The sequence below is a fragment of the Rhododendron vialii genome, chromosome 7a, assembly GCF_030253575.1.
Source record: "Rhododendron vialii isolate Sample 1 chromosome 7a, ASM3025357v1".
NCBI lineage: Eukaryota > Viridiplantae > Streptophyta > Magnoliopsida > Ericales > Ericaceae > Rhododendron > Rhododendron vialii.
Genome location: NC_080563.1, coordinates 9,360,132 through 9,375,423, shown reverse-complemented (window position 1 = coordinate 9,375,423; position 15,292 = coordinate 9,360,132). Strand labels below are relative to the sequence as shown.

At 38.4% G+C, this 15,292-nt stretch overlaps 4 protein-coding genes across 4 annotated transcripts; all 4 read right to left on the bottom strand.

Annotated features, from left to right (window-relative positions):
• Positions 1-3,195: 3,195 nt before the first annotated feature.
• LOC131333564 (serpin-ZX-like) lies at positions 3,196-5,698 on the bottom strand. Its single transcript, XM_058368145.1, has 3 exons — positions 5,260-5,698; positions 3,659-4,407; positions 3,196-3,421 (listed from the first exon to the last, which is right to left on the bottom strand). Exons 1-2 carry the CDS (start codon positions 5,455-5,457, stop codon positions 3,859-3,861), a joined length of 747 nt encoding a protein of 248 aa, XP_058224128.1. The 5' UTR covers positions 5,458-5,698; the 3' UTR covers positions 3,196-3,421; positions 3,659-3,858.
• Positions 5,699-8,011: 2,313 nt separating this feature from the next.
• Positions 8,012-10,281, bottom strand: LOC131333563 (serpin-ZX-like). The gene is made up of 2 exons (XM_058368143.1): positions 9,791-10,281; positions 8,012-8,900 (listed from the first exon to the last, which is right to left on the bottom strand). The coding sequence occupies exons 1-2, from the start codon at positions 10,190-10,192 to the stop codon at positions 8,124-8,126; spliced, it is 1,179 nt and encodes a 392-aa protein (XP_058224126.1). The 5' UTR covers positions 10,193-10,281; the 3' UTR covers positions 8,012-8,123.
• A 1,635-nt stretch (positions 10,282-11,916) lies between these two features.
• On the bottom strand, positions 11,917-14,682 carry LOC131333562 (serpin-ZX-like). The gene is made up of 2 exons (XM_058368142.1): positions 13,705-14,682; positions 11,917-12,867 (listed from the first exon to the last, which is right to left on the bottom strand). The coding sequence occupies exons 1-2, from the start codon at positions 14,680-14,682 to the stop codon at positions 12,409-12,411; spliced, it is 1,437 nt and encodes a 478-aa protein (XP_058224125.1). The 3' UTR covers positions 11,917-12,408.
• On the bottom strand, positions 12,070-12,384 carry LOC131332624 (putative serpin-Z6A). Its single transcript, XM_058366922.1, has one exon. The coding sequence runs from the start codon at positions 12,382-12,384 to the stop codon at positions 12,070-12,072; it is 315 nt and encodes a 104-aa protein (XP_058222905.1).
• Positions 14,683-15,292: the final 610 nt, after the last annotated feature.

Sequence of the window (15,292 nt, the reverse complement as noted above, 5' to 3'; positions counted from 1 at the left end):
AGGATTTACTACGCTTCAGGACAGCGTCGAAAAATCAACCCCAAAATGGCAGTCAAACAAAGCCCTCATAGACCCTGTTTGGTGGGATCATGCTGCGAAGAATAGGAAGACATCTGAATTGTGTCATGCAAGGAAAGAGTAAACGTATTGAACTGGTATGGACGATTGACATGAATGAGATTGTGATTCGCGAGTTTCAAAGAAAATCATGCTTTTCAAAGAAGCATGTTGATTCAACTCACGCTATATAATTCGTTGTTTTGCCCCTTTTGAATGTTGTGGACATTAACGAGGGTTGCAGCCTTTGATGCTGCTAATGAGTTTGAAGTCTTTGGGTCCCACGCACATCATGTGAAGTCCACGTGCATTGAATGGCTATGTTCTTCAACATTACAATTGACCAGACAAAGGCATAGGCGAGGAAGGTGTCCGGGAACTATTCCAGCACTTCTTGAGGGCTTGTAGCTAACCCAGTAAAGGCTTGCCAACATTTCAACTGAAACCTAACGCTACCTAAAAACACTCTGGCGAAATGCTCACGGTGATCCATGGGCTAAATAGCATTTTACCAGCTATCAATTCCCCAAACTCTGATTATGCCGTCGGTATATCCACTGAATAAAGTGCTTCCATCAGCACTCCAACTCAAGCTCGTGCAGTATATGACCTGAAAATAGTGAAGTCAAGGTTAAACATTAACAAAAATGAAGATCAAAACTTATCTGGTTTATGCTACAAACACAGCAGAATATAAAACGGCACAAAGTCCATAAGCTTAAATACTATAGCAATAATAATAATCCAAAACACTGAAAGCAAAACAACCAGAAAATCAAACTCAACTATGAGAACCAATCCGCAGTAGCCTACTACTCATCATATGCCCAACACAAACTGGATTCCATTTGACGACAGCTAAAATTGAACGAAGTATTTGAAATGCAAGAGAAAGCTACTACACAAAATCTTCTCAGTCTAATATGTGAACAACTATCAAAAGTTAATGAACTTGCAAGATGCATAAGTGATCGATAACGGTGGGGGGGAATGGAAACTTGAGACGTTTTGGCCACAAAATTCACTTGTGTGCAAAGTAAGCTGAAACAATCAATATCATGGACACAATGCATTAACAAAGAGACAAAATCAGCCAACTAGCGTGAAAAGCATGAAGACTTCCAACGGCTGTTACTGATTTTAAATAGTAGGGACAATATGTCATGAAAGTGTTAGCTATGATTTCAACCCAAAAAAAAGAAGCAGAGAAACCCACACCTGAATGTAGACAATCTAAATTATCTAATCAACCAGTCAAACTTGTTCCAAACCAACTCCCTCCACAGGATGAGGGAGTTGTCGCGGGAGGCGGTGACGATCGTGTCGGAGTTGTCGGTTGGGGTCGCGATTGCGGTACCCAGTCGGTGTGGGCCCTCATTGTATCCCGTAGTACCAGAGTCTCGCCCCCACCAAACCAAACCCCCCCCCCCCCCCCCCCCTCTCTCTCTCTCAGTGTTTGCAGACAAGGGCTCGTATGCGTCGAAGCGAGTCTTAGGGAATTGAACGAAGGCGGGGCTGACTGGAATCTCCTTCGTCCCATTTCATAGAGATCTTGCAGTGCCGGGTGGGTACGGTTGGCGTGGTGTCCCTCGGTGCATCTGGACCATTCAAAAGTATTTGTGGATGAGCTGGAACAGTTGAGATATTGTTTTTAATACGGATCATTCAAAATACTTTTGGACGGTCCAAATGCGTCGAACGGACACCACGTGGTATTCACCTGAAAAATTTATATAGTACTCCCCGTCCCAATTCTTTGTCTTATTTTCTTTCATCCCATTTTATACTTACTCTTTCGTCTCAATTTATTTTTCTGGTATTTAGTAATTTTTATATGTCCCAAAATTATTTTCCAAATTGCTGGCTGACTTAAAAAAGTCTCCTAAATGCCCACCATCTTTGGAAAATTATGCAACGGGAAGTGTTCACTCATACTTAATTCAAAAAGTTAAAGGGTATTCTTGGAATTTCAAAATTGGAAAAATAAATTAGGACCGAAGAAATATATTTTTCCCTCAAGATTTTTTGTGCCCAAAATTTCCTATACCCTTGTATCAAGTGAGTTTTAACTGTACAATTATACAACTAAAACTCACTCGATACATGAAAACACGATCTTGTGAACGAAACTCACTTGATACCCGAGTACACCAAAATTTGAATACTCCATAAAGGACCTCTGGTGTAAAGTTTCTGAAGTTCAAAAAAAGAAAAGAAAAGAGGACCTCTGCTCTGGTGTATTACGACTATCTTTAATTCTCAAAATTGGAAAATATAGTCTTAATTTGAAAATCGTTTTATGAGAGTTTTTGGTATTTCCGATTTGGCATTCTTCAACACATACGAATCAAAAAGATTTGGCCAAGTAGTTTTGATGTCACAGATTCTATTTCCACGGAAGTCAAACATTCCAAACCTTGAGATCACTCAGGATATGTCCGATCGTTACTTTCAGGGTTTCAAAATTAATCGAGGTGCACGCAAGCGGCCCGGACATTCGATTATCAACAAAAAAAACCAATTGGCCTCATGATCAAGGCTTGAGGTTTAAGATTTTGCTCTCTCATTCGGCTTTTATTTGGTTTGGGTTTTGAGGAACTTTTTTGGGATAATGAGTTGAGAGAAATAGATAAAAAAATAAAAGTACTAATTAGAGGAAAAACTTGTTACCGTATGCAAAGAGATGGATTGGTTTTAGAGATCCCAAAGCGAATGTACAATAGAGATCAACTCCTTGGGCCACTGAATTAATGTTCGACCAAATTTTAATTTCAGGGTTTGAAAATAGTTGATGTGTGCACAAATTGGCCCAGACACTTGATTATAAAAATAAAATAAAAACTTATCCCTTGTAATTTATGTAAGTACTACCCTTGTCCAATGAATATTATCACACATTGTGTGTCATAAACCGTAGCTGGGTAAGATATGTTAGTATGTTTTAATTAGGTATGAATTTGATTCTTACTTATTCTGATTTTAACAAGAATCGCAATATATTATTGCTCGTTTAAAACAATGTGACAATTTTTGTAGTTAATCTTTTGGACCTCGATCTATTAAATATGGACTTGGCTTCCAAACGAAAAGTTTTTCAGTGCCGGGTGGGCGCGGCCACGTGGTGTCTGTGCACATATCTTGACCGTCCAAACAAAGTAAGATTAACCCCATAAAGAAATACGTCACAAACTATCTAATTCCCGAAAGTAGGCTTCTAAAATTTCCAGGGCCTTTCAATAAGAGGGTGGAAGAAAACAAAAAACAAAAACAAAAAAAAAACCATATGATGATTTAGCACAGGAAAGACAAGTCAACCACTTTGGCGCGGATTAAGCACTGCTCCAGTGAAAAAATCCTGTCCTAACTTAGGCTCCGTTCCAGAAACTTTCTTAAAAAATAAGCAGCTTATTTTACATTTTCAAATTCAAAAATAAAGTAAATGAAAAATAATTTTTTAATTTTTTTTGCATTGTATAAAAGATCTCGTCGAGATCTTCCAAACAAGATCCATATTGCATATTTTTAGATTTCAATAAACACATAATTTTTGAGCTTGAAATTGCCTTTTTAAAAAATAAAAACTTATTTTTGGTTCCGGAACGGAGCCTTCCTTGAGCATGAACACGAAAGGGTGATCAGCAACAAAACTAATCAACCTTTTCGGCTTGTAGTACATCGAACATCCCACTACATCTTCAAACTCCGTAATAGCTGCAGCCTCCGTCCCTTCCTCGTCTATCTCGATAAAGGCCTTTTGAATCATTTTCGGCTCAAAGTCGTCGACATCCTCGGGGACATGCATCATATCCGACAGTCCTCCGGATCTGTCAGAAAAGACAACGGTGTTCCCATGTCCTGCATGGCCTTGAGAACATCAAAACCGTACGAGAATTTAAACTTTGGGATCCAAAATTTGTCAAGCTCGACCTGGGACAAGTTGAAGTACTTCCCGGGGTTTGAGATGAGCTTCTTGAGGAGATCTGGCAACCCATCTCGTTCATCTGGGAGGAAAAAGTACATCGAGAATTGCCTGCTTCTACTGAGTTCTCCGTTTTCGTACAGGATTTCAAGGACCTTGAAACCGTCAAACGACTCGCAATAATGACTTGCGCGGTAGCTGGTCATGAACGGGGCCGAAACCATGTCTCCGTTAAGAAGATAAAAATCTCTTTTCTTGGTGAGCTCCGAGTCGAACTTGTAATCACAATCCCAATTTCCTTTGAAATAGAGCCCATTTATCAGGACGAGTGCTGCTCCTGGATTTGGGGAACCTGGCTCGAGAAAGTCTTTGATTAGCCCTCTTGATGCGGCCTCAGCCCATGCGTTAATTTCCTCTCTCACTTGCTCAGCCTGTTTACATATGAGTAACAATCATCTAAACAAGAATAGCAAAACGCAATATATTACATGCAGGATTTTTGGAGTTAATAACCCAATAAGGAAAACGAGTAATTTGGTTACTCTGGACTGCAACAAAATTCGGTTACTTTGGAGTTAATTTGGACACATACAAAAAAATTTACAACTTTTTTGTGGTTCTATCTTGGTTATGAATCATTATGATTATGGCCAGTATGCATTTTTTAGAGGTGTGTACGATGTTACAAAAAGTTCGACACAGTAGTTTTTTTTTTTTTTTTTTTGTTATCGGAAGTTCGACATGGTAGTTAAGAGCATATTGTGTTATTAACTCTTGATACGTAGCATTATAAATTGTGACATCGAGAATGCATATATCTAGAGTTCCATTATTGCTTCAACACTCAACAATACAGAGACCTAAATATGACCATATAAAAACTTGTTCAGGTTTGGTTTTGTTATTCAGTCCTTTTAGTTGGTTGGTTGTGTCTGGCTTGGGCTTGGGCTTGTTGTATCTGCACCAGACTAGGTGTGTTTACGTTGGTTCCAAGGCTCATAAGTGTTTTGGGGTTTGGTTTCGGGCATTTTTCTATCGTCTCGTCTAGTTTTTTGGACCTCGGGTGGCCCTTACTACTGTACGCTTAGTCCTTTAATCTTTGTATATCTTTTTTAAAGATTAATAAATTTAGTTTGAAAATAAAAAGACCTATACAAACTTATAACTGACTAACCTTATATCAATATACTACAAACCAGTACTAGAGAAAAACTGGAAAAACAAAAAACCCTCAACGATACAGCATTAATATTGTTTTAGGAGAGGAGAGAGAGATGAAATACCTGAGTTGCAAAATGAACAGTTTTGGCTTCGCAATTGAAGATCCCCTTGAGAATCTCCTCGCCGTAAGAAGATTTCAGAGGAAACCTTCGATCAAACCAAGCTCCATTGACCATGGCCAAAACTGGACCAATATCATCATTGTCCCCCGTGCCCTTGTTGGCGGAATTAAGTTCAACATCTGCTGCCACCGCCATCATCTTGGCAGACTCCGAGTTGATCTCTTTGACCCTAGAAGGGCAAAAAAGTGGTCCAAAGTGGCGCCCTTAGAATCCAGCAGCCACCATGTTCAGGACGGCGTTGATCGAGACCAGAGACACCGACGAGTTTTTCTCCTCGTGTTCTTCGACCTTCTTCAGCATCAACTGATTTGCAAGCCGCGTGCAGAACTCCATTCTTATGATCTTGACCTTGATTTGCTTCTTCCGTTTAGAGCTGGAGACAGCACAGTACCCCAATATATTGGAGTGCTAGAACACAGACTAGGGTTTCTTAATTGTTTTCTATGGGTAAATTGAGAATAAATTATATACACCGACGGTGTAAATATTTGTTACTTTCTAATCAATTACATTTCGTCAAAATAATGTTCTAATTAATAAAACATGGCGATGTGGCGTAATGTAATTGATTTAGAGGAAATAAATGCTTACACCAGAGTGTAAATAAATTTAATCTCGGACAAATTACACTGAGCTCCCATTAGGTTTTTTCTTATTACGGACCTCCCCTGTGACTTGCGGAAATACTTTCGCTTCCTATACTTTAGAAACTACTAATGTGGTAGAAAGAAAACTATGGGTGAACTGGTTTAATATTCTGACTATATTTCGAAAAATAGTTCTTTTTTAAAAAACAATCTTTGAAATATGAAACTTTCTTTGTTTGCTCTTTAACTTTTAGCTTCTAAGGAAATAAATTTCGAGAATTTCAGGATATCTTTTCAATATGTTCTCGAATCTAAAAGTAGCCAGAAAAAAGATTTGAAACTCCACTAACCAAATAAAATTTTCTGAAAATTACTTTCCAACACTATTTTTTGGAAAATTGAACCAAACAGGCCTACGAAGTCATACCTCAATTAATTTGAATGCAATGTTTTGGTTAGCTATATAAATTTCTTATAATGACGAGCTAAATTTCATGTTTTTTCATTTGGTAACGAAAAGACAAGCAACATAATGGAAGTTAGTCAAAGACTCAAAATGGCTTAGAGAATCTGCAAGCTAGGATTCTTATCTTCTCTTACCTTAAGTTAAAAAAAAGGACTTTTTTGGTTCGATAAGCTAATAAGAGTATCAATTCCCAACCCTCTGCTCTCTCCCTCTCTAATCCTAAAGAAGCCGCCGCCACCCATCTCCCTCCTTCCCCTCCCCTCTAGGTCCCCCTCGTGGGTTTTTCCATCTCCTGATCGATCTTAGCTTTCGGAAATTTTCTTGTTCCCCCTTCACTCCTATCCTCCTCCTCCTTCCCAAACCACCATTCTCTGCCTTTTCCGCCATATAGTCCTACGGCTTTTGGAGGCAGTGCATTGCAAATTGTGGTTGCCGAAGTGGAAGATTTAGGTAGCTGGATAAAGTCAGCTCCGGTTCCATTACCGGTTTTTCTCTTATTCTTTTTTCTGGTTCTCTTCTTTGGTGTCCCCTATGTGGGATTTCTCCGCATTTGTGGGGTTTCTATCACCCCTGTGTGGGTGTTTTTGGTTGTTTTATGCAATGCTCCATCTTTTCAGAGCGGTGGGTTTAGTTGGAGTTTAGTGTAATTTTTGAACTGAGTCCCCTCCTGTTTGATTTCTTGATCCCTTGTTTAGGGATGTAATTTCCTTTTGATGTTCTGGTTCTTGAATTTATAATATCACCTGTTATCGTTTTGAAAAAAAAAATTTAAAAGAAAGACTACTTTAGTGATTAAATTAATATATAATGAGACCCATTAATTCCAACGCTCATTCTTTCTCCTCTTTTTCCTTATTTCTCTGTATGGCCCATAGCCCAATTGGCATCTCCTGGTCCTCTTTTTCCTTATTTCTCTGGATTGGGCTCCTTATTTCTCTGGATGGCCCATAGCCCAATTGGCATCTCCTGGTCCTCTCCATGTAGGAGGTCAGAATTCGAGCCCCGCCGTAGGCGTTTGGTCAGGGCTATGAAAAGCCTCTAAAACATTTGTGGACTAACCTACAAACATTTTGCTAACAATATTGGAAAAAAAGAAAAGAACATATTGAGTCACTTATTGACCAATAGAGTTAGGGGCCAACTAAACTAGTAGTAGTCAATTGGAGTTGTACGTGTTAATCAACATTTACTAGCTGTCTAGCTTGAAATTTAACCACTCATATCACAAACATCTCTCACAATCCTCGGACTTGTGTCTTCTCTCTATCCCTCTTCTCGGACTTTTCTGATAGTTTGAAGAGGGATCAATACAAATCTCCCCTGTCTGAGTGTAGCATTATCAATCAAATTTTGGTTTATCGCGAGCCAAATGCAGAGTAAGAGACTACACACGTTGTACGTCGTCGGCAATTCCAACCAGCCGTACAGACGTGTTTTGGACGGTCCGAATTTTAAAGAGAAAAAAAGAGGAAAGAGAGTGGTCGGATGAGAGAAGAGAGAGAGAATAAATCTGGGTTGTCTAAAACACGTGTGGAGGACTAGGATCGCCGATGAGTACCGACATATGATACCTGCTTGGCACCCAAAAATTTCTCGCAGCAGAGACACACATACTCTGCTGAAGATCATACTCCCGAGTAATATGCTTCTAAACTTCCAGAGCCTTAACGGACCAAAAACAAAACAAAACAAAATAACCCATAAGACGGTTTAACAGAGAAAAAAAAACAAGTCAATTTCTCTGGCTCGGATCAAGCACTGCTCCAGTGAAAAAAAACCAACCCAGATGTAGCTTCCCTGATCATAAAGACAAAAGGGTGATCAGCAACGAAACTCATCCTTTCTGGCTCCTCCAATGAACATCCCATCTCGTCACTGAATTCAGTAATAGCTGCAGCCTCAGTTCCTTTCTCATCTATCTCGATAAACGCCTTCTGAATCATATTTGGTACAAAGTCGTTGACATCCTCAGGGACATGCATCATTTCCGACAACTCTTTCGGATTCGTCAGAAATGAGAACGGTGTTCCCATGTCCCGCATGGACTTGAGAACATCAAAACCGTATGAGAACTTAAACTTCGGTATCCAAAATTGGTCAAGCTCGTTGTGGTACAAGTTGAAGTAGTTTCTAGGCTTCAAGATCATGAGCTTCTTTAAGAGATTTTGCAACCCATCTCGCTCATCTGGGAGGAAAAAGTACATCGAGAAATCCCTACTACTGAGTTGTCCACTTTCGTACGGGATACTAAGGACCTTGAAACCGTCAAACGACTGACATGGATAACATGCACAACTGGTCATGAACGGGACTGAAACTATGTCTCCATTCATAAGATTGAAATCTCTATTCTTGGTTAACTCCGAGTTGAACTTGTAATCGCAGTTCCAATTTCCTTTGAAATAGAGCCCATTTATCAGGACGAGTGCTGCCTCTGAACTTGGGGAGTCTGGCTCGAGAAAGTCTTTGATAAGCCCTCTTGATGCTGCTTCAGCCCATGCGTTAATTTCGTCTCTCACTTGATTAGCCTGTTTGCATATGAATAACAAACATCTAACCAAAAATAGCTTGTGGAAGGATATCACATGAACTCAATAAACAAATTTGATACATAAAGCAGCAATATTATGCAGGATATAGTATTAATTGGAAATGATAAACACAATACACAAAATGCAAAACAAGAAAGTACTACTAATAATTCGGATAAATTTGACTACAACAAAAGTGAGAACCCTACACTCTATGGTATCCACCCATGCCACAAATATTTGTGGTAGTTGTTACGAAGAATTGTCACAATCGTTAAGAATTATTGTTACCAGCAAGTGTACCTTAAGAAAAATCTCTCACCAGAGTTTGTGGTTATGTCTGAGTCTATGACGAATGTTACGAATCATCGTGTTTCTTTGCTTTTGTATAAAGTTTTGGGCAAATAGTTTTGGCACTTCAAAACTTGTCTTTTAGTGTAAAAATTAGATACATTAAAAGATAAATTTTGGAGTGTCAATCATTTTCCAAAGTTTTATGGTCCCAAAAGTTTGAATTTTTCTTAGAGGTACCCAAAAGTGAAAAAGTTTGACAAGGTAGATGGGCGGAGCCAAGATTCTAGTCCAGCAGAGGTATACGTTTGACATGATACAAAACAATAAGGAATGGGGAGTCTACTTTGAAATCCCGACACCCACACCCGAGTATATGCTTCGAAAGGAATCACACAAAAGATAGATAAGAAAAACCGTGCTCGTAACCATTGTTATTTCGATTTGCAACTCACCCTGAAGAGTTTTCATGTTTGAAAATGGGCTTGTCCCGATATGTGTTATGGGCTTGTCCCAATGGGTATATCATTGGTTAACTACTTACCAATCTCAATTTTGGGTCTCGGATTCTTGCTCCGAGGAGAGAGATGAAATACATGAGTTGCAAAATGAACAGTTTTGGCTTCGCAATTGAAGATCCCCTTGAGAATATCCTCACCGTAAGAAGGTTTCAGAGGAAATCTTTGATCGAACCAAGCTCCATTGACCATTGCCAAAACCAGACCAATATCATCATTGTCCTCTGTGCCCTTGTTGGCGGAATTAAGTCCAACATCTGCTGCCACCGCCATCATCTTGGCAGACTCCGAGTTGATCTCGTTGACCGTCTTCGACCCTAGAAGAGCAAAAAAGTGGTCCAAAGTAGCGCCCTTCGATCCAGCAACCACCATATTTAGAACGGCATTGATTGAAACCGGAGACACCACTGAGTTTTTCTCCTCGTGTTCTTCGACCTTCTTCAGCATCAACTGATTTGCAAGCCGCGTGCAGAACTCCATTCTTATGATCTTGACCTTGATTTGCGTCTTCCGTTTAGAGTTGGAGACAGCACAGTACCCAATATATGGGAGTACTCGAACACAAACTAGGGTTTTCTTAATTGTTTTCTATGGGCAAATTGAGAATAAATTATATACACCGGCGGTGTAAATATTTGTTTCCTCCTAATCAATTACATTGATGCATGTGGTCAAAACAAGGTTTCAATTAATAAAACATAGCAACGTAACGAAATGTAATTGATTTATAGAAAATAAATATTTACACCGGAGTGTAAATAAATTTAATCTCGGGTAAATTACACTGAGCTCCCGTTAGGTTTTTTCTTATTACGGACCTCCCCTGTGATTTGGGGAAATACTTTCGCTTCCTATACTTTAGAAACTACTAACGTGGTAGAAAGAAAACTATGGGTGAATTGGTTTAATTTTCTGACTATATTTCTTAAAATAGTTCTTTTTTTAAAAAGCAATCTTTGAAATATGAAACTTTCTTTGTTTGTTCTTTAACTTTTAGCTTCTAAGGAAATAAATTTCGAGAATTTCAGGATATCTTTTCAATATGTTCTTGAATAGATTTTCATTTTCTAAAAGTAGCCAGAAAAAAGATTTGAAACTCCGCCAACCAAATAAAATTTTCTGAAAATTACTTTACAACACTATTTTTTTGGAAAATTGAACCAAACAGTCCTACGAAGTTAGACCTCAATAAGTTTGGATGCAATGCTTTGGTTAGCTATAAAAAATTCTGATAATGGCAAGCTAAATTTCATTTTTTTTTTCTTGGAAACGAAAAGACAAGCAACTTTTGTTTTGGGAGATTTATGTGTATATATATATTGATCAGACTCTCTCTCTCTCTCTCTCTCTCTCTCTCTCTCTCTCTCTCTCTCTCTCTCTCTCTCTCTCTCTCTCTCTCTCTCTCTCCTTTTTATTTTAAAGCTTAAAACGTTGGAATGTTTATCACTTTTATTGTATATTTTTTTTTTTACAATTTTATATTTTTGCAATCTACTCCTAGTATTTATCGGATCTCAATAGCTCAGTCATCGTATAATGTTTGTCTCACAGTGTAATATGAAAAATTATAATTCCTGTCCATTTTTTGCATAACAAATATGATTCATTCACATAGCTATAGATATTTGATTAAACTTGATTTTTTGCAATGACAATCCAATTAGCGTGCTCTAGAAGATTAACAAATTCGCTCATATTTTTGAACTTGCATCATGTCCGACCAATCTTTTGGATTTTGCCATTTTCGGGTATTTTTCGAGTCTTAAAATATGACTCAATTACCGCCCATCTTTTTAAAGGCAATCAAGTATGACGTTTGCAATCAAGTTTATCAGTTATCGGTAGATATATAATCGTATCATTTTTGTCTCACATTGTAATATGAAAAAACATAATTCCCGTCCTTTTTTTTTTTTTTTGCATAGAAAATAGGAGTATGATTTATTCAAATTAAACTTGAATTTTTGCAGCGACAATCCAATTAACATGCTCTAGACGTGCCCAATATGGGTAGAGACAACACAGGGTTGGCCCTGTAGGGATCAATCCATATCCCAATTTACTGCTGTTATAGAATCTCAATCCAATCCCAATAACTCAACCAACCCATTAGCCTCTCAGATATAATATTTATAAATGAACACCAAAAGGAAAAACAAAATAAAACAACAAACGAATGAACAAAAAGATTTCATTGCAGCAAATTGGCATAAAAGTCAAACTCAAAATCAGAACACGCTACACGACTGAAGTACCCGATGTGGCAAAATGTATCATGTTTGTCTCAATTTATTCCCATAATCTCGCAAAACTCAAGTAATAGTTACCATTTCCTTACCCCAAAAAAAAAAAAAAACCTAATCACTAGACCTTGGATTAACTACTGCTCCAGTGAAAAAAACTGAACCCGATGGCTCTTCCTTGATCATGAACATAAAAGGATGATCAGCAACGAAACTTGCAGTTTCTGGCGGGGGCATGTGCATTGCGGCTCCAGGGGCCATCATTAAAACAGTAACGGCTGCAGCCTCTGTGCCTTTTTCGTCAACCTCAATACAAGCTTTTTGAATCATTTTTGTGGTCATGAATGGGACGCCCTCAGGAATATGCATCATGTCCGACCAATCTTTTGGATTTTCCAGAAACGTTAACGGTTCTCCCATATCCTTCATGACGTCAGAAACGTCAAAATCAAACTAGAATTTAAATTTCGGGATCCAAAATTCGTTAAGCGGTACTTTCCTTAAGTTAAGGTTCTTCTGCAAGAACCGTGGATATGTATTGAACTTCTCTACAAGATTTTTCAACCCATTCTTTTCATTTGGGAGAAAGAAGTACATGGAGAAATTCTTGTTGAGTTTCCGGCCTTGGTATGGGATTTTAAGGACCTTGAAGCCATCAAATGATCCGAAATAGTATTTCTTATGGCTAGTCATGAAGGGAACTAAAATAGTATTGCCGTTGGAAAGATAGAAATCCCTTTTTTCAGTGTGGCTAAATTTGTAATCGCCATCCCAAAGTCCTTTGAAGTATAGCCCATTCGCTAGTACGATTGCTGTGTCTGGATTTAGGGATCCATGTTGGAGAATCTCTTTGATAAGCCCTCTTGATACAACATTAGCCCATGAGTTAATTTCATTTACCACTTCAGAAACCTGTACATATATAAATATTTCATTAGTTACAGTCTGTAACTTACAGAGTTCATAAAATTATTTATCTCAAGCATAAGCTTGAAGGAAACTACTCCTTTTTTGCATGAATCACTTTCATACAGACACACCAACAAAAAGGAAATCATTCAGCATAAGATTGAAGCAAATGTACGTAGTTTCGTAAGGTTATTTATTTAATTTTCCATCCCATTGTAAATTTAAGTATTTTTCCACTTTTTTTAAGAAGCCAAACTCAAGTTTACTCTTCCAGGAATGCAATATGAACCTATCCAACTTCCTTGCACTCTAAGGAATAAGAAAACGAAAGAAAAAAGAACTGTGGGAAAAAAAAAAAAAGAGAGCAAGGAATTCTTTTATTTTTTTTGATAGGCGAAAAATGTGAGGAATTCTTTTTCATCATTAACATTAAAGTAACATATATTTAGTGTTTTGGTTTTGATGTACAAATCCAATATATCCTAAAAAGTCACACGGATGGTTTGACAACGTAAATCCTTTTAGAATTGGTTATGGTTTTTGAAACACATGAAATTTATTAATGGGAGATAAACTAGTTGAAGTTTTTTTAGTCAGCTAAGAAAATTGAAAATTCCTTTCCCTGTAAACATGAAATCGGAAAATAAGAAAGGAAGTTCAACATAGTTGGGATGCTCCGTACGGTGCGATGATGCCGGGTATCCTTGATCGATGGTGTAAGGATGAACTTCGCACAAGTATTTCGGTTACTATTAATGTACACTTTTTTTTTTTTTGTCTTTCAAATTAACAAAAAGTAAGAAAAGAAAACTGATGAAAAAGGGAGACAGTGGAATTCACCTCATGCAAGAAATCAACTGTTTTTGCTTCACATTTATGGACACCTCTAATAAGCTCTTCATAAGACGGTCTTAGAGGAAAACGCTCATCGACCCAGACTCCATTGACCATGACCACAGTCGGACCATCCTCGGCGTTGTTCGAGGGCCCACCACCCTTTGCCACCGGCATCACTGGAGGAGGAAAAGGTTGATAGCGCCGACTCGAATTGCGTGTTTTTTGTTTTGATTGAAATCCTGAATTGCCTGTTTGGGAACGTTGATAGGGTCGATCCGAATTGGCCGTTGGAGGAAAAGGAGGAGGAGGAGAGAGAGGTTGATAGGTCCAATACGAATTGCCTCTTCGAGAAGGCTGATAGTTCCAATCCCAATTTCTCCTCGAATAAGGAAGGTGATAGGGCCAATACGAATTGCCTGTTCTAGAAGGTTGATAGGGCCGATCCGAATTGCCTATTCGAGGAAAATAAGGAAATTGATTGGGCCAACACGAATCGCCTGTTCTAGAAGGTTGATAGGGCCAATCCAAATTGCCCGTTGGAGGAAAAGGAGGTTCATAGTGCCAACCCGAATTACCCGTTGGAGAAGGTTGATAGGGCCGATCTAAATTGCCCATTGCAGGAAAAGGTTGATAGGGCCGACCCAAATTGCCCGTTGGAGGAGAAGGTAGGCCGGCCAAACCCCCATGGTCTTCTGGATGAAAATCCCTATTGTCGACCCCACCCGAACTCGGACCATCCTTGGCTTCATTAGAGGACCCATCACCGGCTGCCACCGCCATCATCTCCGAGGACTTAGAGTTTATCTCATCGATGCTTTTGGACCCGAGAATTCTGAGCATGTACTCCAAACCATCACCCTTTGATCCAGCAGCCACCATGTTTAGAACCACGTTGATCGACAACGGAGACATTACAATGTTTCTGTCATTGTCGATCTGCTTGAGCAACAACTGGCTGGAAATCCTTGTGCAGAACTCCATTCTTAAGGGTTTTTCTTTTTCTTTTTCTTGGAGTTAGTCTCGGTTTGTTTAGGGTTTGTGAATCTATGAGACTATATTTATAGCCTTCTGTCTGTGGAAATATGAAGCATAGTCGAATTAGGCTTACTTACTTCTTCTTTTTTGGAAGAGTCCGTACCAAATTTTGATTCTTGAGAAACAAGGTTTCGGTTTGCCTTCTTTATTTCTTTGTGCAGTCTTAATGTATAAAATTTAGAGGAGTGATTTTGCCACTCCACTTTTTTGTTAATGGCACTCTTCTTTTTGTCTTGATTAGATAATTTGTTTTGTGAGAGACAGAGAATGGCATTAACAAAAAGAGAAGTGGTAAAATCAATTTCCAAAATTTATGAAATATTGTAACAAAAGCAGAAATAATTTAGTTGCGAAGATTGTCAATAAGTAGCTTTCGAATAAAGCTACTAATATATATTAGGAAAGATTATCATTTACTTAAGTTAATTTGAATTGATTGACCTACCTCTACTCTGGTCCCCGTTAAATGTTTTGGGTTTAGATCTCTTTTTGTTTCTTCTTTTGTGCTCTTTCCTTCTTTTCTTTTCTTTTTTTTTTTCATTTTTGTTCCTTTTAA